The 20,601-nt window shown below is 31.8% G+C and overlaps 8 protein-coding genes across 9 annotated transcripts; 4 read left to right on the top strand and 4 right to left on the bottom strand.

Moving 5' to 3' along the window:
* Nucleotides 1-1,456: 1,456 nt before the first annotated feature.
* LOC117242574 lies at nucleotides 1,457-5,507 on the top strand. The gene is made up of 5 exons (XM_033509369.1): nucleotides 1,457-2,231; nucleotides 2,460-2,709; nucleotides 4,524-4,772; nucleotides 4,844-5,091; nucleotides 5,181-5,507. Exons 1-5 carry the CDS (start codon nucleotides 1,577-1,579, stop codon nucleotides 5,384-5,386), a joined length of 1,608 nt encoding a protein of 535 aa, XP_033365260.1. The 5' UTR covers nucleotides 1,457-1,576; the 3' UTR covers nucleotides 5,387-5,507.
* A 366-nt stretch (nucleotides 5,508-5,873) lies between these two features.
* Nucleotides 5,874-7,098, bottom strand: LOC117242579 (growth arrest and DNA damage-inducible proteins-interacting protein 1). Its single transcript, XM_033509375.1, has 2 exons — nucleotides 6,411-7,098; nucleotides 5,874-6,303 (listed from the first exon to the last, which is right to left on the bottom strand). Exons 1-2 carry the CDS (start codon nucleotides 6,854-6,856, stop codon nucleotides 5,961-5,963), a joined length of 789 nt encoding a protein of 262 aa, XP_033365266.1. The 5' UTR covers nucleotides 6,857-7,098; the 3' UTR covers nucleotides 5,874-5,960.
* A 28-nt stretch (nucleotides 7,099-7,126) lies between these two features.
* On the top strand, nucleotides 7,127-7,774 carry LOC117242581 (probable DNA-directed RNA polymerases I and III subunit RPAC2). The gene is made up of 3 exons (XM_033509377.1): nucleotides 7,127-7,256; nucleotides 7,353-7,450; nucleotides 7,522-7,774. Exons 1-3 carry the CDS (start codon nucleotides 7,239-7,241, stop codon nucleotides 7,730-7,732), a joined length of 327 nt encoding a protein of 108 aa, XP_033365268.1. The 5' UTR covers nucleotides 7,127-7,238; the 3' UTR covers nucleotides 7,733-7,774.
* Nucleotides 7,775-7,969: 195 nt separating this feature from the next.
* On the bottom strand, nucleotides 7,970-9,373 carry LOC117242578 (40S ribosomal protein S2-like). Of its 2 annotated transcripts, XM_033509373.1 has the most exons (4): nucleotides 9,253-9,373; nucleotides 8,578-8,926; nucleotides 8,287-8,487; nucleotides 7,970-8,217 (listed from the first exon to the last, which is right to left on the bottom strand). In XM_033509373.1, the coding sequence occupies exons 2-4, from the start codon at nucleotides 8,923-8,925 to the stop codon at nucleotides 7,993-7,995; spliced, it is 774 nt and encodes a 257-aa protein (XP_033365264.1). In that variant the 5' UTR covers nucleotide 8,926; nucleotides 9,253-9,373; the 3' UTR covers nucleotides 7,970-7,992. The 2 variants fall into 2 exon arrangements, with proteins under 2 accessions (XP_033365264.1, XP_033365263.1); XM_033509372.1 differs by having other exon boundaries at nucleotides 7,970-8,487.
* Nucleotides 9,374-9,434: 61 nt separating this feature from the next.
* Nucleotides 9,435-11,909, top strand: LOC117242575 (testis-specific serine/threonine-protein kinase 1-like). The gene is made up of 5 exons (XM_033509370.1): nucleotides 9,435-9,907; nucleotides 10,103-10,406; nucleotides 10,806-11,365; nucleotides 11,452-11,541; nucleotides 11,610-11,909. Exons 1-5 carry the CDS (start codon nucleotides 9,812-9,814, stop codon nucleotides 11,655-11,657), a joined length of 1,098 nt encoding a protein of 365 aa, XP_033365261.1. The 5' UTR covers nucleotides 9,435-9,811; the 3' UTR covers nucleotides 11,658-11,909.
* On the bottom strand, nucleotides 11,546-19,505 carry LOC117242571. The gene is made up of 15 exons (XM_033509363.1): nucleotides 19,332-19,505; nucleotides 19,138-19,260; nucleotides 17,345-17,496; nucleotides 16,332-17,276; nucleotides 15,852-16,263; nucleotides 15,335-15,777; nucleotides 15,111-15,250; nucleotides 14,768-15,030; nucleotides 14,412-14,667; nucleotides 13,987-14,326; nucleotides 13,655-13,907; nucleotides 13,335-13,569; nucleotides 12,875-13,248; nucleotides 12,402-12,692; nucleotides 11,546-12,302 (listed from the first exon to the last, which is right to left on the bottom strand). The coding sequence occupies exons 1-15, from the start codon at nucleotides 19,465-19,467 to the stop codon at nucleotides 11,944-11,946; spliced, it is 4,722 nt and encodes a 1,573-aa protein (XP_033365254.1). The 5' UTR covers nucleotides 19,468-19,505; the 3' UTR covers nucleotides 11,546-11,943.
* Nucleotides 17,539-19,105, top strand: LOC117242577 (RWD domain-containing protein 2A). The gene is made up of 3 exons (XM_033509371.1): nucleotides 17,539-18,089; nucleotides 18,171-18,617; nucleotides 18,710-19,105. Exons 1-3 carry the CDS (start codon nucleotides 17,895-17,897, stop codon nucleotides 18,944-18,946), a joined length of 879 nt encoding a protein of 292 aa, XP_033365262.1. The 5' UTR covers nucleotides 17,539-17,894; the 3' UTR covers nucleotides 18,947-19,105.
* Nucleotides 19,434-20,582, bottom strand: LOC117242580 (anaphase-promoting complex subunit 10). The gene is made up of 3 exons (XM_033509376.1): nucleotides 20,397-20,582; nucleotides 20,077-20,329; nucleotides 19,434-19,995 (listed from the first exon to the last, which is right to left on the bottom strand). The coding sequence occupies exons 1-3, from the start codon at nucleotides 20,419-20,421 to the stop codon at nucleotides 19,704-19,706; spliced, it is 570 nt and encodes a 189-aa protein (XP_033365267.1). The 5' UTR covers nucleotides 20,422-20,582; the 3' UTR covers nucleotides 19,434-19,703.
* Between the last annotated feature and the right edge of the window lie 19 nt (nucleotides 20,583-20,601).

A 20,601-nucleotide genomic window follows, 5' to 3' on the forward strand; every position in this document is an offset into this window, starting at 1 on the left:
TGCGCATCACGCCGCGTAACAATTGAAATACGAAAGAGAAGACAGTCGCGATCCGAAGTTGATCATGTAGATATTCCAAAAACGTCCGATCGCAAGGTGATTTCGCGTACAAAGTGGACAAAAAGGGATGAGTGTCGATTGAAAACGGGAGTGCAGTTCGCAATGAGACATATTTGAACCGTGTGAACCAGTGGCTATCGTTAATTAGTCGCGAGTTCTTCATTACCGATAATCCCAAGCTTTTCTTTTTTTCCTTTTTTTTTTAGAGAAACGCGAGCTCGTGCATCGATGAAACGTTCAAAATCCTTGGAAAATTACTTTCATATTGACGTTAGAACATCGTGATGAAAGTTAGAAGTTATTTTACGATTAATAGCTCCGTTTCGACGATCGCGGAATAATTGGTGATAATAATCTCGTCGAAATCGAGATATTGGGAGAATTAAGGTAAGTATAGGTGGATTCGATATTGTGGCCAATTTGGAGTATCATTATTTAACCCATTAAAGACCAAGCAGTAAAATACATGCATGTAATACGTAAAAGTTGCGTAAATGTTATTAGAAAAACGTAAACAAAGTAGGTTATTGTTTTATCAGGTTACAAAACGTATATTAAAATAGTAGATACATTACAGAAGTTCATTACACAAATCGAAGGTACGATAAGAATTTCACTTGAAAAAACTGATACATCATAGTGTTATAAAATACTTTAATTTTTTTTTTAATTTTATGAAAGTATAAAATTTAGATAAAAGAAGAAATAATAACAAAATTAAAATATTCCATATTACAAAAGTATACAATGTAAATTCGATAAAATCTGCTAATGCAAATCAATTAAAAGAAATTACAAACGAAATGTATTAGCGCAACTATGATTCCCAATGGGTTATCTACGCTACTTTTATATTTTCGTGAATTCTATAGAGTTTTCACGAGACAGGTCTAATTCATGGTTTGCGCCTAAACTTCATCTTTTAATTCAGTCGTCCTTGAGAAACAAATTCATTCAATTCGATATCGTATACAGCGAATACATTGAATGAATTTGTAAAAAGAGAAGAATGAATGAAATTTATCAAATTATCATTTTTCTTCAAGTTTGACACAGAATTGTAGGGACGTTGCTTAATACGCGGTTCTTCCATTTTTGTGATGCGTATCTAATACACGTATTTCTATAAATCGTTATAAATAAAATCACACGTACTAGCCAAAATGAGTGAGCTGTAACTGATACAAAAGCTAGAGTATGGGAAAGTATGGAAATTGGGTTTTGATAATATTGCCACTTGCCGAGAAACATTCCTGTTACTAGACTACGGATTTTTATAGATTTGTGAAAAATTTGTAGGCGCAAAAATGCACATAGTGTATAATGTATAATGCAAAGATATATAAAATATTGAAAGAAGAGTATTTATTATAATATTTAACACATGAAACAAATTTCTATTCAGATTTCGCTTCTTTAGTGTTACGTTCATAAAAATTCGCAATTTACTTACCTGGCACACCATGTACACATAAGCATTAGTATAAGAAATGAATTAAAACTTGCCTTCGACAGCATGATTGGGCCGTCCTCTGGCACGGGCGGTGTCCCTGAGCACGAGTTATCGGACAACCAGTCCCGTGTCGGGAAGAAACGCATCTTCGAGGATCTGGATATCGAGAGCTTCTGCGAGGAGGTCCAGAACGATCACAAACGGTATCAGTACCAAGAAATCGAGGCTCCAATGGAAGTAGTCGCCTCCAACCAAGTAATAGGAGACACCGCGGCTCTATTCTCTCCGTTATCGGCCCAGGAAGCCGTCGACGAGTGTCCAGTCGCTCGATTGGAAGTACTTCTCGTGGACGGCACTAATTGCACCTGGACAACCGTCTCGGAGCTAGAATCCCAGCAAAACATTGTCGATATCGCGGCTTCACCTACCACATCCTCCTCGTCGTCCGAACACAGGCAAGAACAAGTGATCCAAGAGATCCAAATCGAGGAAACGAGCTATCCTATTGGCTCTGACTATTGGGAGCCAGTTGTTACCGTTCCATCGCCTAACATGCAACAGGGCAAGACCGATGCGTCTTCTAGTAGTCATCAGCAGCAACAATTTGATGATCAGGAGACTGGAAACCTTTCCTGGTTGCTGGATTTCAAGTTGGATCCGTTTATCGAGGCTGCTGACGAAAAGTTCACTGTACCTTCGCCCAAAGACGTTCACAGTGGTGTGCAGCTATTCAAGATATTGTCAAACCTTTATGTTTAATAGTTAATTACTTGATAAGTTTTCAAAGTCTATTACCTTCAAAACTAAGCTAAAAAATAAGAAACTTTTATTCTGTACTTCTCACTTTTACACAGGAAATCGCGTCATGCTCGTGGTTCCTATGTATTTACAAAATTATTCATCAATATAGTTCGAAGAAATCATATGTTTCATATTTTTTACGCAGGGAATAAGACAAAGGTAAATGGACGTTCGTATGGGTCTACTTACGTGAACGACGTGAAAAGGAGTTACAACGAAAACGGATCGTCACATCAGGAGTCGAATCATAGTTACTCTAGCCTGGATAATAGAAATTTTGCGTCTTCCCGATGTAACGGCCCAAAGAAGCCGCCTTTCACGTACACAGAGCTTATCGAACACGCTCTCCGGGAAAGGGGAGAGCTCACGGTGTCAGCTATTTATCAGTGGATCTCGTGAGTACTTTCCAAGAGTATTTGAACCCCTCGGAAGCCACACTCGTCAATTCAATGAAAAAGAAAGTAGAAAAAAGAAATTATTATATATTCATTTTAGAATATATATATATTCATTTTAATAGAACAATTTTCAGTAGACTTTGTATTTAAACCACTAGAACTTTGTATAGGTACTGAATTTATAAAATAATAATTAGTAATAATATGGTAATTAATAATTTAGGTATTTATGCAAATTCATATTTTTGAAAGCATGAATGGAACATAAATAGAATTTTCTTAATGAATATTTTCTTTGGATATCTTGCATCTTTTCCCATATCAAGTACATTTCATAAATCTTTCTACATTTAAATTTCTTAGAAACATTCATAGTCAAGACACTAATCTTTATTATCAGAATTATTTGTTGAAAATTATCTGTGATAAGCCTTGACCCAAATTCTCTATGAACACAAAATCCACAATGTTCTATTGAAATTAAGTTAAAATACGAGAATGGAGGATACGGAAAAGAATACATAAAATTTTAACTAAATTCACAGACGTTAGAACTATAAGAATGAAATACAATTATGTACTAGATAAATATCGTAAGAGGAGGATTGAAAATGAGTTCAGGGGCTCGATTATCTATATTATCTATATTTGACAAACCTTCGATCGAACAGGTGAAAGCACAGAACCAGTAAATTGTGCACATTCGTGTTGGTGGAGAGTAGAGGGAGGGTTGAAACGAGCAAAAGAGCCGGTACCAGCTGGTACCACTGCGTAGCGAGGGCAGCGGTGCCAAGGGGTACCATCTAAGAACGCGACCCTCCCCGACCAGCTACCCCGCATCGACGCGGACCACGTTCTCGTAAATTCGTAGAAACTCGTTTCCTACATTTCCTACGGTTCGAAGGAGAACCATATATACTGAATGTATTACATAGTACACTTCGGATGAATCACTTCCAGGCAGATGAATTCGATATTTACAAATCTACAAAATGACATTTTTATAGATACATTTGATCTTTTATTTTATTTTCTCCCTTTTGATTTCTCCTTTTTTATGTATTTAATGTATATATTAATGGTATTGGTTATTTAATGAAGAGGATCAAAATGGTTTAATAAAATATAACTGATATATAAAATTCTCTTTACTGTATAGAACAATTAACAAATTTATTCTTTCTAAAAGAAATCAGTTGTTACTCTGGGTATTTTGCACTCATACTTTGGATAGCTTTTGATATTTTTAGCTTATTTTTGGTAATTAGGTCACATATACCAAACAAATTTTCAAATTAAGTGATATTTCATATTATTTGAAACCAATCATAATGAAAATCAATAAAAATCTATAATGTAAAGGTGCATTGTTCTTTTTTTGTTTGCATAATCATTAGATATGTATGTAGTTATTGGATCAGATAAAGTTACTATTTAAAGCCTTATGCTTGGGGCGTTTCAGCGGGTCTTTCGTCTTTTCCTAAAGACAGAGAATTAATTAGGGGAGTGTGTAACACTCCGTGACGTCGCCGCAAGCAGGTGAAGAAAATTGTTCTCGTGGGGTGAGCACGCTTGTCGACGTTGAACCGACAAGTGACAGGAACTATTTAAACGTCTGTCATTATGCAAATGTAGACATTCACATGATTATTTATTGCTCATTGAATAAGTGACAAAATTAGAATTTTTCTATATAGTAAATTCTATATTGTAAAACAATTTTTCTAAAATTTATCAACTCCCGCCTAATTTACTTATTTTTGTTTACTATATTTGGAAAATTAATAAATTATTTTTCTTATTATATCTAGAGAACACTTTCCTTATTACAAAAGCAACGATGACCGTTGGAAAAATTCTGTGCGGCACAATCTCTCCATAAATCCCCACTTCAGGAAGGGATCAAAGGCACCGCATGGAGCTGGTCACTTATGGGCCATTGCGAATCGCTCAGGAGATCCTAGACCTAGACAATCCATTAACAATTTTAACGCTAATCCTTCCATAAAGCAAATGAGCAAGAACACTCTTGAAGTTGAAAATCCGAGAAAGAACATCAGGTAATTAATCACTGTTTAGATAAAAAATTTATGATGGAATGTTTATTTACTTTAACCACTTACATTTTCAGTGAAATGAATTCAATAGATGAAGTAGAAGCGGCAACTGCCAGCATTACACAACAGTCTTCAGAAGAAGAAGCTGATAATGTAGTGAATTCTGTGACGCTAGAACACTGTGCTGAAGAAATCCTTAGTGGTATCAAGAAGGAAGTAGAGGTACAATATCTTGTACCTATGATAGTCTCCAACAATGAACATGAATCAACCCAATCCAATCAACAAACACAGGAGCTTCATTATCCTGTGAAAGAGAGTGGTAATCGAATTAATTAAACAGTGAAGCTTTTATGAATAAGAGTTCAACTTTGAATGTTATTGATTAAGTTGGCAAATATATCTTTGTAGATTTCCTTAACCCAGTATCAAAGGAAGTGGTTGCAGAAGAATGTGGACTTATCAGTGAAGGTTATCTAGTCACAGATCTAAATCCTACTACTTTGGGCCTGAACATGGTTGAACCAGAAATCATTACACCTGAAAATCTTTTTGGAGAGGAGTTAAGTTTCCAGTTCTATGAATTGTCGTCTCCATCGCAAATTCAATCTGCCTGACATATGGGGAAAAACAAGTTGCGATTAATTGTAATTGACGAGCTGCACGTACAAAATAATCAGGACTGCGATCAAGTGGAAAACGGAGAAGATATTCATAGTGGCATCGATGAAAAGGAATTTCAAGAATCAATGGTTGAAAGCTGATTTTTTTCGAAAGTGCTACAGCAAGTCTCATATGATGATCAGAGCAAAAATGGTTATTACATTCCTTTGAAGATTCTCGAAACCTATGAGTGAGCAAAGTTGAATGAAATGCAGCATATTATTGCTCCAATTGTGCCTGGATATGTGTCTTATCGAGTCATTTAATACTACATATTAGTATAGTTTTCTTTTAGCTCTTACAAAATAATATGTACCGTTTTTTGTATTAGTAAAAGAAAATACAATATTTACTACGAGCTGTAAATATTATTATTCTTTTAAACTCTGATTACTTTGAAAATTTTATATACGGAGAAGTAGGAATTTAACTAAAAGTGAATGTTTGTAAAGTGTTCATTTTACTATGTAGAGATTATTTTACAATACAACACGTTTTCATCAAACTGTCTGTTTCGTAGGTATTTAATTATTTTTGTTGAGAATCTGTTTCATCTTCATCTTCCTCTGCTTTATTACTTTCAGATTCTCTAAGCAATCGTTCTGCTATTTTCTTTTCTCTCTCCAATGCCTTTGCTTTCTTCAGTTCCTTCTTTAACTTTTTCTCATCTTTTTCTGCCATAGTCACTGCCTCTGTTAGTTTTGTTGTGGACATAGTTCCTTGAGCTATCAATTGACGTCTAATCTCTTCAATCTTACGTTCCCTTCGCTCTTTAGCTTCCAATTCTATCTTCTGCTTTTGAGCTATTTTTTCTTGTACCTCAGCTATTAATTGCTTCATAGTGGCCATTTTCTTTTCTATTTTCGCTTGCCTATAGAAAGATATATATTTAGACATTTATTATTTATATTATAGTATATATATATATATATATATATATATATATATATATATATATATGTTACTATTTTTACATACTTAGCTAACAATGCTTCTTCTTCCATTTTCTTTTTTTCTTTAATCAGTTGTAATCTTTCTTGAATATTTAATGGATGTGCAAGACTTTCATATTCTTTCATGTCTTCTACTTCTTCAGGAGTAGGCCAAGCCAATCCTGCAGATTCTCCTAAAGCTTCCATTCCATACCTTCCTAATATTCGTTTCTTGTATTTGACTGTCTCATGAAACCAATCTTGTGGTGTATTGTAAGGCCTTTTCCCTAACAATATATTCCTATGTGCTTCTGTAAGTCTTGATTTATTTCTCTTTCTTTCTAACTCAGCATAATCTTTCTCTTCCATAAGGATAGGTTCCTCCTCAGCGGATTCGATAATTTTATTTTCCTTTGAAAAGAAATATCTTGGACCAATATTTTGAAATCTTAACTTCAATGGTCCATTGAAAATTAGCTGTTTTATAGACATTTTTTGCCCTCCTTTTGTTTATTTTCGCGTTGTTTATTATATTAATAATGCAGAATTATTAACAACTTTGGAATTAAGTAATGAAAAATGTTTCCCTTATTTAACTAAATCATCGAACTATATTGTTCTTTGCAATTAATGAAAGTTATAATTAATATTTTTTATTAAGATCATTAAATCTATCTTGCAATACACTAAGTGAATATGAACATAAAGTAAATAGGTTATGTCAAGTTATGTATCTAACACTATGTCAGGTTAGGCTATGTAGTATAACAACGTCTGTATGTTCAACGGGTTTGTGACGATGTTGATGATATTGTGAATTTAATATTATAATAATATAATATATTTTACAATAATTAGTTTAATAGTTGATAAAATGGGTCGATTAGCAGAGGTACGATATTTATTAATATTAAATTATATAGATTATATGTTTTGCAATGTAAAATATAAAACATAACCTATTATCGATACTTTATTTTATATACAGGTGGTTAGCGAACAATCATCCGAGAAATGTAAAACTTTTGTATTCATGGGTGAAGGTTATACTTTGGGAAATTCCTTAGTAGCAGTAATCTCGCAAAAGTACGCCGCATTAATTAGAACGTAAGTTCAACCATAAATAGACCATTAATTATTAATCATCTTTATTACAGTCCTGATGTGGAGTTTTGTGCTTGTTTCGTCAATCATCCAGCAGAAGGAAATATATACTTGAGGATCCAAGCGAAAAACGGAAAAGCTATAGACATACTAAGAAAAGGATTACAAGATTTTGAAAAGATTTGTGATCACACTATAGAAACTTTCAACAATGCTTATGAACAGTTTAAGACTTCTAGAGATATGTTTGTAGATAGTACATAGAGTAGTATCTTTTACAGAAATATATAATTTATTTGATTTTTACTTTATAATTATTATTATTTATGAATATTAATATTTAACTAGATAATATTTTACAATATTTTTTTATATTACATGTGTGTTCTGTAAATTTTTGCATCTTTATATACCATAAGTGCATAAACATCTACCAGTCTACCTACAAAATATGGTATATAATAAAAATAGGAAAGGAAAGGGAAAATGACCAGAATTAGGTAATTTATATGGAAGTTTATTTCTTAGGCAACCTCAGCAGGCCTCTGTCTGCCCACAACTCTGTGGCTTTTTGACAAATAGTCTGCGAACTCTTGATAAGGAGCTTTCCTTAGCGCCTGATCGTGCCAGAGATCTGGTGTTAAGTAGGCATAGGTTTTGGCAATAGCTGCATAGGTAGCTTTTGCAAAATTACCAAGAGTACAAGTAGATCCTCTGGCCGAGGTATAGCAGTCCTCTATACCAGCCATCTGTAATAATTTCTTAGGCACAGGCGCTGATACGATACCTGTACCCCTCGGTGCTGGAATTAGACGCACCTGAACCGATCCACACTTGCCAGTAACTTTACAGGGTACAGTATGAGGATCACCAATCTTGTTTCCCCAATAACCACGACGTACTGGCACAACTGAAAGCTTAGCCAGTATGATAGCTCCACGAATGGCAGTGGCCACTTCCTTAGAGCATTTTACACCTAGGCCAATGTGGCCTTTATAATCCCCAATAGCTACGAAAGCCTATAAAATGGGAAATTGCTAATATCATCTCTAGTGAATTAATAATCATACTAGATCAACATTTGAAAAGTTATGCCTATATAAAGTTACCTTGAAACGAGTACGCTGTCCAGCTCTGGTTTGTTTCTGTACTGGCATGATTTTCAGTACTTCATCTTTCAATTCAACTCCAAGGAATTTGTCAATGATCTCATATTCTTTGATAGGCAAGGAAAAGAGATAGATGTGTTCTAAGGATTCTATTCTTCCATCTCTAACAAGGCGTCCAAGTTTAGTTACTGGGATCCATTCTTTGCTATCTTCTTTACCACGTCCACGACCACGACCTCGACCTCTGCCTCCACGGCCTCTACCTCTTGGACCTCCACGGTCACCTCCTCCACGAGAACCAAACCCTCCACGAAAACCTCCACGCGCGGCTGGAGCAGTGTCCGCCATTCTGTTTGACATTGACAAAAGAAATAAGATTTATAGATTATTAAGTGAAAAAGTAAATAATTAAATAATGTATTTAATAAAATAGTTAGGTTAGGTTTGGATTATGTTTTTGAACGGTAGAAATATTTTATTCGTTAGGGGGCAGTACCACACTGACCCCAAAACGCGTGTCTCTGATGACTAGTAGATTGATATTTTAAATACAAAATTTAATTTTTACAATATTTATTAAAATTATAGGATTTTTTATATTTATAAAAGTAACAAAAACGTGTTTTATAGAGAATCGAATAATGAAAATGAAAAAATTATTCGTAGCATACTTACGTTCCTCCTCTCTCCTGAGTTACAGGAGAAAGTCCATCACCTCTCTCACATTCACGAAGTCGAATAAGTCGATATATCTCGATTAGATGCTACATCCGATATTTAAATATACATTTCAATAAAACACGAACTCTTAATGTTTTCATTTAACTAATTTTTTAATTAACTTTTTATCTCTTTGGTATCCTTTAATTTTTTAAAAATTCATTTTCTTAATGTTTGAAGTAATATAAATACATATAAAGTAGGCCATGAATTCTGTCATCGTGTTTTACATCGAGCATGATATTTAATTAGGCAAAATGGTTAAATGACTTTGATATTTTCATAGCCAGAACTCTATTCCACTGCAATCTTGATTGTTAAATAAAAGTAAGCGGAAGAACAATCTTAAATTACTATAAAATGTATAAGAGTTTTTACACAATATTATAATAGTTCTGTTTTTTTAATTACATTTATAAAATTATGAATTTGCATATAAATCTGCAGTCTACTAATCAGTTATGAATTATTATAACAGGATCAGTAGGATGTCACTTGTGGATCGCGAAATCTCATGACGAGTTTGAGTCAGACGTCATCCGAGGAGGCAGTTTTATTAGCACGCGGTTATAAATTTTTAAAAAAGCTGGGAGAAGGTGCTTACGCGAAGGTTAATTAAGCATCTCGCAAATTATTAAGATTATAAAACGATACGGTAAACGATTTACAAAAGAGGGGTATAATTCAAATTTATTCCTCCCCTCGGTCGGTAACATCGTTTTCTTTACTTGGACTTATCAAATATATGCACATTTTTTACAATCTTTCTTTGATTAACATAAAATTTGTATTTGTTTAATCGTAGGTGTATCTGGCGGAGTATAAACCAGAATCAGATCCAGAAAGGAATAGTACTTTGGCTTGCAAAGTGATAGACACCGGGCTAGCGCCAAAAGATTTCGTCCGAAAGTTTCTTCCCCGGGAGCTCGACATCCTGGTGAAATTGAATCATCCTCACGTGGTGCATGTACATAGTATATTCCAAAGACGTACAAAATATTTCATATTTATGCGTTACGCTGAGAATGGCGATCTCCTGGAGTTTATACTGAAGAATGGTGCGGTTGCAGAGGGACAGGCGCGTGTATGGTTTCGACAACTTGCTCTTGGTAACACCGATATCTCTTTAAATCAGAGACCATATCTGTTATGACTTAAATTTAAGAAGTTATAGTATAAGAATTCATATTTTAGTTTAAATGATTTCTCTCACAAATAATCATATTAAATTTAATATTTTTTAAGATTAATATTCTTTTTTTATTATTGGTAACTATTGATCAGGAGAGTCTTAATCATCTATAATAACTATTTATAGAGCCAGAACATTTAAAGTTTGATTTTTTAATAAATGTATTTTTTGGAAGATTTTTAAGAATTAGAACTTTTAAAAACAATTACTATTTTGGTCCCTGCTTTAAATACAGTACATGATGAAATAAATAAGATCAGGAGAATTATTAAAAATCATGACTATTCTATATTAAAAAACTCTATCTTTGCTTCAGGTCTTCAATATTTACACGAAATGGAGATTGCCCACAGAGACATAAAATGCGAGAATGTTCTACTAACGTCAAATTTCAATGTCAAGCTTGCGGATTTCGGATTTGCTCGCTACGTGATAGATAATCGAGGTAAACGCGTTCTGAGCGATACTTATTGCGGTTCTCTATCGTACGCTGCCCCAGAGATCCTTCGTGCTTCCCCGTACAATCCAAAGATCGCGGATCTCTGGTCCCTTGGTGTCATCCTCTACATTCTTTTAAACAAATCGATGCCCTTTGACGACACTGATATCAAACGTCTGTACGAACAACAAACAAATCGCAAATGGAAGTTCCGAAGTAAAATCGCAGAAACCTTAAGCGAACAAGTAAAGAAGCTAGTGACTCGTCTTTTGGAACCTGATGTCTCGAAACGCTGGAAACTGGATCAGACATTGCACAGTGAATGGATTGCAATGGATCCTAGACTTCTGGTACTCACACCAGCTGAACAGACTGCTCTTAACAACGCAATGCAGGAGAGGAAGAAAATCGAAGAGAAATTCTCTGTGAAAGATCCTGTAAGACTGAAGGATTATTTTTTTATCACTACACTGCGGATGTATATGCAATTTAATTCTTTTTTATTAAAATATTTGTTTTTTAGAAATTGTTCAAAGTGGAGGAAAAGAAGAAAACGAACAACACGGCTAATGCGAAACCTGAAGAGGTCACCGTGATTAAGAAAGCTGCCAGAGTTTGTATTTTATTTTATTCTTTTTATTTTCTTTTGAAGAAATATATATAATAATTTCTGCTGCTTAGGTAACAATATCTTCTGTAGCTGCTGGACCCATATTTAAACGCTCTTAGCGTTCAGGAGTATACGTATGTTGAGCTTTATATGAATCTCCATGACCATAAACCATCAAGTTGCTGTCAGGACAATTTTTCTACACCTTCATACATCTTGAACAGTTTTATACACCTCTTAAAGGTTCTGTTTTATTAGTTTCCTTCATACTGAATAACAATAATCACACATCATTCATTGTACATTGAGACACCCAAATATTAGGAAAATAATATTTAATATACTTTTGTTTAAATTTCTCAGTTACATATCAGAGATAATGCAAGAAAATTAATTTAACAATCTTCAATTTCCTATGTATCGTGCTTTCATTAAAGTTGTATTATTTTTTGAAGTACATTGCACATAGAAATTATGTTCATCAACGAACGTTTCTACTTTTTCTTTGAGGGGAATCCCAATAATATTTCTAGGACTTGCTAGTCCTTCAAGATCCCATACACCATCTGATAGTAATAACAAAAGCTGATTATTTGGAGATGTACTTATTTCAAACACGTCCGTGACTGGCAAAACATATTCTTGCAGATCTTCCCATGGCTGATAACGTAAGACTAAAGTCTGTGTGGTCAGTCGTAGAATGATCCACAAGGTATCTATCCTTGGCTCCGCAAATGCTTCCATTATTCTTGGTATGTGTAGTTCTACAAATTATGAAAGTATTTACATAAACATTCGTAGTCTACTTATTGAATATTAAAGCATTTCAATAAAATAGAAACATCAAATGAACTTGGACAAACCTTTTGAATGAACAAGTTCGTTCTTTATATTACTAAATAAAGATATGGATACAGAATCAAAGTTTACAAATACAATAAGTTCTTTTTCGTCCATGACAATTAATTTTTTGACATGAAAGTCACTGTCGTTTGTTTGATATGTTAATACAGTGCCGTTCAGTGCAGATTTACTAAAACAATGCGAGGAAGAGTTTGTAGATTTACATTGTACTGGCTGAATAATTTCAGATTTATTAGAAGCAACAATGGTGTCTTCTACAACTTCCAATTTATTTATATAAACAGCTCGATCTATAATGATAAAATATTTAAGTATTAATAATAATAATTAAAGTTACCTGTTGTTTAAGGAGGGTATACCACTTTGTTTCGAAAAATTGAAAAGATTCTTTTTATATAGTTTTAAGTTTGATATGCATAAAATATTGTGGTGTGCCCTCTTAAAAGTTAAAAAGAAAAAGTAAAAGAAATACTTTGTAAAGCTGTATTAATGGTTTCGGCTGCCTCTAAAAATATCTTCATTTTTTCAGCAATGGGTAAAACACTCAAATAACTTGTGTAAAAGTTCTTCAACTCCGCTCCTCCATAAGTATCTTTAACTATAAGATCTCCATGAATATGTAAGCTGTTTTGAAATTCAATTTCTGTTTTTATTGTTTGAAGATGATTATTCTTCTTTAATTGATGATCTACTAGCTCAGTCAAATTCACATCATTTATTAAACCACTAACAATGAGCTCAGATGCATTAATAGAACCTTGAAACTTTTTCTGACCATAAATTCTTTGGTTCGTAGATTTTGTTAATACTTCTTCTATAGTATTTCCCATTACAGTTCCAGACACCCTAATTAATAATAATGAATAATAACAGTTGAATATTAATTTTAGTTAAACCAGTTTAATGGTAAATAGATTAATTTTATTAATTACTCTATATCGCTAAACGTAGCAGTGATAAATGTTTTTTGTCCCTTTATGATTGCATGTTTCTTCAACTTCGTCAAAGCATTAACAGCCCATTTATCAAAGTTGTAACCATTCAAATTCTCTGCAGCTAAACGTATGACTGTTTTCTTTCCAGTTACAATATTTTCTCTCGAATCGTATCTCATAACATCTTTCTTAAGATCCAGTTTGTTAATCGTATGTTTTGCACTCAAGTTTCCTAAATTTTTCATATATTGTAAAATTTGTTTCAAAAATATTTTACAAGAATCCTTTATTTTATCTCACAATTTTATTATTATTACCTAAGACCTTTAATGTATGGAATGTCCATTTTGCCTTCACTTGTTGGTCTTTATCCTTTAGCAAAGAATTCTCAAATATATCATTGAGATCTGATAGTGAAGATTTTAGTCTTGAAACATTTGAACCCACAACAAAAGGAACTTCAATATTATTCAAAGACACAGGGTATGATATTTCCTGTAACTTGGTTTTGCTTAAAACACGTTTTGAAATGTTTTTCCACATTTCAATATTTAATGTACTTATTTCATTCTAAAAGTGATTATTATTTTAATAATGATTTGTCCTATAATGTTATAACAAAATATTTATATGATAATTCATTGCTCACATCTAAAATAACATTTCCATTTATCACTATATTTTCAAAATGCAAATTCTTTCCATAAAGTGTTGTAACATTTGTTGTCAACCAAATTTCTGTAAACAGTTTTTCTAGTCTAATATTATTTACATTTATTATTGCTGGTTCAAGTGGAAATCGTGCAGATCCGTTAATAAAGATATTAACTGGAGTCTCATCTTCAGCAATTTTAAAAGAATATGGTAAATTTATTGCATTTGCTTCTATATTACCAGAAATTCTCTTTTTATGCAAATTAAGATCTTTCTCTGTGTCTATCAAATGAAATGGAAGATGAGAAGCATGTATATGATTCGTACTAAAATCGCTACCTAAAACAAAGTACTATTAATAAATTGAATAAAAAACGTTATATCGTTAATTAATTTTTATTAATTTTTATTAATTATAACTTACGAAATATTATATTTTGCAAAGATTTCATATCGGTGAGCCTTATAGCATTATCCAAGAAATCAGTCATATTAATATTATTAATGTAATCTACATAAACATGTTGTTCTAATATTAGATTTTTAATTATCTTGTTATCTAATTCTATGTAAAATCGAACAGGTAATCTGAGAGTATTTGTTTTCAAGTTTGTTGCTTCTATAGAGGTATTGAGAATATTAGGTTCAATCCATGAATTCACAAGCCTCTTCAATTCTGTATAATTAAAAAAGAATTGATAAATTTACAAATTGTATCAAATAAAATAAGAAGTATCAAATAGAAATATAATATTTAAAAAATTATCTTATTTTACCTGTTAAATTCAAATTATTCAGTTGCGTTGTAAATATATTTTTTGCGGTGAGATTATGATAATACAGTTTCTCAGATAAAATAGATTTGAAAACTACTGCGAAATTATCAATGAAATAATCTTCACCCAAGTTCCCGACAATTTGTGAACTATTTAATTTTTTTACAGCAATGATATCCGCTATTAACGTTGTAGTTTTAATTTCAGGTGCAATAACAGAGGTGGCACATAATGTTGAATCCTCTAAAAATAAATCTTGCTTCCTTTAAATAAAGAAAATATTGCTTAAATATATTTGTTTTGTATTAATTCTTTTACTAATGCAAATATTAAGTAAACTTACTCTGATTTTAATTTATTGTAAGAGAACTTTGTTATCTCTACATTTTGGTGAAAATGTTTATTTCCTGATATAATACTAATATTTTGGAAATTCACAGTAATCCATTTTTTAAAGCCATACACAGTGATATTGCTCCATTTCTAGAATAAAACTCAATTACTTCTGTTACTTACTATATCACAATATATTTACAAAATTAAATATGTAGGAAATATTATACTTGCCATTTTTTCACTTGAAAGGATTAAGGACACTGATATATTATCGTGTAAAGATATTGCATTTGACAAGGTACTTTTGATTGACCCTGTCTTACTAGCAATTAAGTCTGTAGATGTTAAATTATCAATCTTGACATTTTCTAAAGTGAAATTGTTATATAAAATCATGGGCTCACTAACGAATATTGTAGGTGACAATCTTTTCCATTTTCCTTCTATTTTTCCCCTTAAATCATCAATATTTTTTATTTTTAGTTTAGGTGTTTTGATTGAACCAGTAACTGTTGAGAATGAGCCATTTAATGGCAATAAAATCCCTCCTGTTGTTAAATTCAATTCTTTAACTTTCATCTCTTTTATTGTTACATCTTGCTTTGTTAAGAATGTGGCAATATTTAATGGCATAAAAGCATTTGTTGCCTTCATGTTAGTAAAAATATGCTTTCCTGAAATAAAGATTTCATAAATTATTTTCTATAGTTAAACAGTTAATTAAGAAATGAAAGTCAGAATGTATTACCAGAAACTAGTTGATCACCAGTTACTTTCAAAGCATTTTCCTGTAAATAACCTAAAGTTATTCCATTAATTAATTCAGAAACTATAATGTCTTCTATTGGAAGACTTAAGAGAGGACATTTCCAGTTGCTTAGTTCTTCTATACTTAATTTATCAAAATTTAATTCTTGATTTGTCTTTATTGACATTACTAACTTGGTCAAGAAATTCATATTCTCCTTAACATTCAATCGATTGATTTTACACTTTGTTTTACAATTCACTTGAATTGTTTTTGCATGTAGTGAAGAAATAGTTTTAATTTTGGGATGCCACTTGTTACTAATATCAACCTTTTGTGCTTGAAATCTAAAGGTCAGTTTCTTATATTGCTTATATAAATCTTTTAATTGTTGTAAGTTGTGTCTGTTTATCTGCAAAGGTAATAAAAATATTAAATTGGTTTGGCTTAATTTAGTTTGTTAAAGATGCAATATCTTACATTATGAACATAAAGCTGATCAATATGACCACTTAAAATTGTGATAGGATCCTTTGGCATTGGAATTTCTTTCATTGCTCTCTGAATTCTATTCTTGGCATTAATGTTCCATACTCTTATTTCTTCTTGTAAATTCTTATTAGATTTCTTTTTAATCCATAATGGTTGTTTCAATGTCCATTTATTATCTTTGCTTCTCATTAGTAATAATTCTTCATTATATAGTATTACTCGACGAAATTGACTGATTTCAGATAATTTTGCATTTAATTCTATGAATCTCCAGCCATTATATTGATAGGCTACTATAGTGTCTTTATGTAAAGTTAAGAGTATAATTGCTTTCCTTGAAATAACTGGTAATATAAAATTACCAGAAGAAATTTGTTGAAATGGTATAAAACGATCGTGTATTTCCTTATAAATAACAGTGAAAGACTCTGTTGATAGAGTTAGATAGTGTTCTGTGAAATGGCCTTCTGTTAATTGAAAGTAAGAGACATCTTCACTCAATGGCAATTTTTGTACCATTACAAATTTATTGGTTCTTAAGGAATACTTAAAAATCAATGTAGAAGAACCAGTCACTGCTAAATACATAAATCCTTTACTTTGGAATGGAATTAATTTCTTAGAACCAACATCAATGACCTGTATCAGATCAAAGTAATTATCAAACCAGATGTAAATTGAAATGTTTGAATGAGAAACTGTGCCTAAATGCAACCGATTCATTCCATTCCAAATTGTTAGATGATTTATATCATTCAACTCAAAATCATGAACTGGCTGCAGATAATAGTTGTTTAGGACTTTGGTGAAACTTAAAATAACAGATCCATTTTGATTTTGGATAATGAGAAGCGCTCCATATGGACAACTATTTACAAATATTTGTTTTCCATTTACCACAGGATAAGAGATTGTGTCATAAAAAACGTCATTCTGAAATGAAAACTAATTTATAAAATTCAACATTTCACTTTGATTTTATAAAAATAATAGAATGTTACATTTATCTGGTACAAGGATACTTTGGAAATATCTAAAACTACAGCAAACCAGATTGTTTCAAATTCATTTTGAAGAGAAAAGAACTTAATGTCTTGAACATTTACGAAATTGAGTCGATTCAGATCATGAAACCCAGTGAATACATTAATACCTGTAAAAATTAATATTGAAATTTAAATTTAAATTCGATTTAACAAACGATTTAGTTATCGATTTGGTGATTCGATTCGATTTTTGTTTATCGATTCAAATCACGGCGCTGTCTTACTAACTGGCCAATGTTGTGTACAGGTTAAGTGGCCGTCGCTATCCCCATCAGTTCTTAAAAGTATCAGTATAGAGGATTCGTGGTAATTGTGATATAGACCTTCCCTTGATAATTGACCAGGATCACCGATTGAATGACTTGCGGTCAATTACCAAAGCAATAACACACGTGTGTTATTATCTCACTGAGTCTTCGATAACCTTAACGTTATTTATTTTTTTTTTCTATTTAAATTAGAAATAATTTTAACGTGTACATCCATATGTGTTTTAACGGGCAATATGTCAACATACGAAGAAATAAAAGAAAATTTAACAACTCAGGTTTGCGAACTGGAAACATTGCAGTCTATTTATCCAAAAGAATTAAGGATTACAGATCATGGAGTGTTGGCTGATATTAACGAATTTACCAAGAATCCGATGCAGGAACTGCCTCGGAGATTGGAATATTCCATTGAAATTCCATTGGACAATGTAAGTTTGAAACAAACATTTTTATCAATATAATATATCAGTAGAATGTCTGCTAAAAATCTGGTATTTAATCATTCACAGGGATCTATAGAATTATTGATTAGTCTATCATCTAATTATCCTAAAGAAAAGCCTGAGGTTTATGCAAGGAGCTCTTTTCTGAACCGAACTCAACAATTGCTATTAAACCAGACACTGAGCGATATTCTCGAACATCAAGAAGAAAATGAGCCTTGCATTCAAGTATTAGTATTGTGGCTGCAAGATAATGGCGAAAATTTCCTTACAAATTCCAACAGAAATCTAGACAAAGAACTCACTCCTAAGCACAGGAAGAAAGATCAAAAGAATTCAACAGATTTTACCAGATATTGGATTTATAGTCATCATATATATAGTAAATATAAAAGAAAGAAGATTGTCGATTTGGCAGAAGAAAATTCCCTTACGGGTTTCTGTCTGGCAGGAAAGCCTGGAGTAATTTGTATAGAAGGTGCCTTTGAAGACTGCGACTATTGTTGGCAAAAAGTACCAATTTTTTTAATCTAAATAAACAAGAAACTCTTTTTTTGTATTTTCATAATTATAGAAAACTAAATTTTATATTTTGAAAATTTTAGATCAAATCTATGAATTGGCAGAAAATACTGTTAAGACTGATAGAAGAGGAGAAAGATTGTAAAGATATGATGGATATAATGCGTAAATTTAAAGATTTTCAAGAAATATTCTTTACTACTTCAGGACGTCATAATGATATGAACCAAGTATTAAAGTATTTAATAGAACACAAATCTCAACATGTGTTTCAGGAATTGTTTGATGTTGAAGTTAAATGTATTGAACTGGCAAATTGATAGTATGATTAATGATTGACAGTAGATATCTGTCATGACTTTAACAATCTTGTACAAATAAATTGATAAATAATTTGAATAATTAACAGTAGATATCTACCATGACTTTAACAATGTTGTTAAACAAATAAATATATTTGTAGAGAAAAAATATACTTGTTATTTTTCAATTATTTTTAATAAATACTTACCTTCTCCAGAATTCTCCTGTAATTCTCTTTTATGGCGGATAGAAATTATTTTCGATGTGTTTTTAATGTGTTCCGTAATTTTTGTATTAATTTCAGTTAATGTATTATTTAAATTTTTCGACGCTAAAAATTAGATTTCGAAATATAATATATAAATAACATTTAACTTCATTTTATCATTAGAAATTTCATACCATAATCTAGCTTCAATTCTCCAAAGAAATTTGATGTATCTTTAAGTACAGCATTTAATGCATAATTTTTTTCGGTATATTCGTGACATTTCACAGTGTTGATTAATACTAAAATAAGGAAAAACTTTAATATCATATTTCCACACTCGTTACTTAGAATGTTGATTCACAATTAGAAATAGTTCATAGATGAAAAGGTGGTCTTTACATTCCATGTTTACATTTTTTCCCCTTCCAGGTAACAGGATTAATTCAAATTCGTATATATATGAATTATGTGTGTAACATACAATTTTACATTGTAACTGAACTCTAATGAATATTTCATTAATATTCCTTGTTATTACAATTTCTTGCACAACGATTATTTCTTTATCTAACTGTAGCATAACGCAAAAACTCGTTGGTAAGGAAGTGGCCTGCAATGTAGGGAGCAGGTGGTCCAAGAACATCCTGTGTGGGACTATAAACTTTAATTTGTCTCATGTGCGTGTCTCGTCCATTCTGATGGTTGCTTATTACTGCTATTTGTATCATAAATGTCCTAATAGGTCTATCATTTATGTCCTTTATGGGAATGATAACCCAACCACTTGGTTCATTCAAATCCATTACTTCTATTTCTTGGAGATCATTAAAATTTGTACCTGCTCTAATACTTATCCTAAAAATGATGTTATAACATTAACAATTATCTAACATTTATTACTTTCAAGTAACAAAAGATATATACAACATTTCTTACCTGCTGGGAGTGTAACTTTCATCTAACTTGTAATCTGTGTATATACATATGTCACGAATCGTTGTTTTCCTTTTGAACTGAATGTTTACCAGATGTGGAAGTTGTCCATCAGACTGCCAATATGTCTCTGTTATATCATCGCGCAATTGATCTACGCCAAAGCCAGGCTTACAACTAGACAGACTCCAAATTGCATGGTTTCCAACTTCTCGCACACGACCAGCTAGCTCCTCCTGTATAGGATCTATTTCTCCTAAAAAAGCATAACTATTACAGCAAATACCTTTCACTCGAGACGTGATTATATGCAAGATATTTACCTGTATTACCAGTCTTGTTACTCATTGTTAATTTTTTAAACTATAGGTACTTGATTAATCACAGAAACTTCTTAATACACTGAAAACATAAATTTTTCGTAAAATAGTAGAAAATTGAGTAGTTTCTTATCAAATGGACTAGGTGTCGAATTAGTTATAATGTTATTTATTTAAAGGTTTCTGTCAAAGATAGAAAGATGTGATG

Source organism: Bombus vosnesenskii, unplaced genomic scaffold, assembly GCF_011952255.1.
Source record: "Bombus vosnesenskii isolate JDL3184/JDL3185 unplaced genomic scaffold, Bvos_JDL3184-5_v1.1 scf7180000016274, whole genome shotgun sequence".
NCBI classification, from domain to species: domain Eukaryota; kingdom Metazoa; phylum Arthropoda; class Insecta; order Hymenoptera; family Apidae; genus Bombus; species Bombus vosnesenskii.

What these genes read in the sequence shown, in the direction of transcription:
- LOC117242578 (XM_033509372.1), bottom strand. Translation starts at nt 8,925, where the DNA reads ATGGCGGACACTGCTCCAGCCGCGCGTGGAGGTTTTCGTGGAGGGTTT. An exon ending in GACAGCGTACTCGTTTCAAG is followed by an intron (nt 8,488 to 8,577) that starts GTAACTTTATAT and finishes CCCATTTTATAG; the next exon opens with GCTTTCGTAGCTATTGGGGA.
- LOC117242575 (XM_033509370.1), top strand. Translation starts at nt 9,812, where the DNA reads ATGACGAGTTTGAGTCAGACGTCATCCGAGGAGGCAGTTTTATTAGCA. An exon ending in GTTTCGACAACTTGCTCTTG is followed by an intron (nt 10,407 to 10,805) that starts GTAACACCGATA and finishes TCTTTGCTTCAG; the next exon opens with GTCTTCAATATTTACACGAA. An exon ending in TGATTAAGAAAGCTGCCAGA is followed by an intron (nt 11,542 to 11,609) that starts GTTTGTATTTTA and finishes TCTGCTGCTTAG; the next exon opens with GTAACAATATCTTCTGTAGC.
- LOC117242571 (XM_033509363.1), bottom strand. Translation starts at nt 19,467, where the DNA reads ATGATATTAAAGTTTTTCCTTATTTTAGTATTAATCAACACTGTGAAA. An exon ending in ATCAGCTTTATGTTCATAAT is followed by an intron (nt 16,264 to 16,331) that starts GTAAGATATTGC and finishes TTACCTTTGCAG; the next exon opens with ATAAACAGACACAACTTACA. An exon ending in ATGGAAATGTTATTTTAGAT is followed by an intron (nt 13,908 to 13,986) that starts GTGAGCAATGAA and finishes AATCACTTTTAG; the next exon opens with AATGAAATAAGTACATTAAA.
- LOC117242581 (XM_033509377.1), top strand. An exon ending in GTAGCAGTAATCTCGCAAAA is followed by an intron (nt 7,451 to 7,521) that starts GTACGCCGCATT and finishes TCTTTATTACAG; the next exon opens with TCCTGATGTGGAGTTTTGTG.
- LOC117242580 (XM_033509376.1), bottom strand. Translation starts at nt 20,421, where the DNA reads ATGAGTAACAAGACTGGTAATACAG. An exon ending in TAACAAGACTGGTAATACAG is followed by an intron (nt 20,330 to 20,396) that starts GTAAATATCTTG and finishes ATGCTTTTTTAG; the next exon opens with GAGAAATAGATCCTATACAG. An exon ending in GAAAGTTACACTCCCAGCAG is followed by an intron (nt 19,996 to 20,076) that starts GTAAGAAATGTT and finishes CATCATTTTTAG; the next exon opens with GATAAGTATTAGAGCAGGTA.
- LOC117242579 (XM_033509375.1), bottom strand. Translation starts at nt 6,856, where the DNA reads ATGTCTATAAAACAGCTAATTTTCAATGGACCATTGAAGTTAAGATTT. An exon ending in GAAGAAGCATTGTTAGCTAA is followed by an intron (nt 6,304 to 6,410) that starts GTATGTAAAAAT and finishes ATCTTTCTATAG; the next exon opens with GCAAGCGAAAATAGAAAAGA.
- LOC117242574 (XM_033509369.1), top strand. Translation starts at nt 1,577, where the DNA reads ATGATTGGGCCGTCCTCTGGCACGGGCGGTGTCCCTGAGCACGAGTTA. An exon ending in GCCCAAAGACGTTCACAGTG is followed by an intron (nt 2,232 to 2,459) that starts GTGTGCAGCTAT and finishes TTTTTTACGCAG; the next exon opens with GGAATAAGACAAAGGTAAAT. An exon ending in TTATCCTGTGAAAGAGAGTG is followed by an intron (nt 5,092 to 5,180) that starts GTAATCGAATTA and finishes ATATCTTTGTAG; the next exon opens with ATTTCCTTAACCCAGTATCA.
- LOC117242577 (XM_033509371.1), top strand. Translation starts at nt 17,895, where the DNA reads ATGTCAACATACGAAGAAATAAAAGAAAATTTAACAACTCAGGTTTGC. An exon ending in TTGAAATTCCATTGGACAAT is followed by an intron (nt 18,090 to 18,170) that starts GTAAGTTTGAAA and finishes AATCATTCACAG; the next exon opens with GGATCTATAGAATTATTGAT. An exon ending in GCGACTATTGTTGGCAAAAA is followed by an intron (nt 18,618 to 18,709) that starts GTACCAATTTTT and finishes TGAAAATTTTAG; the next exon opens with ATCAAATCTATGAATTGGCA.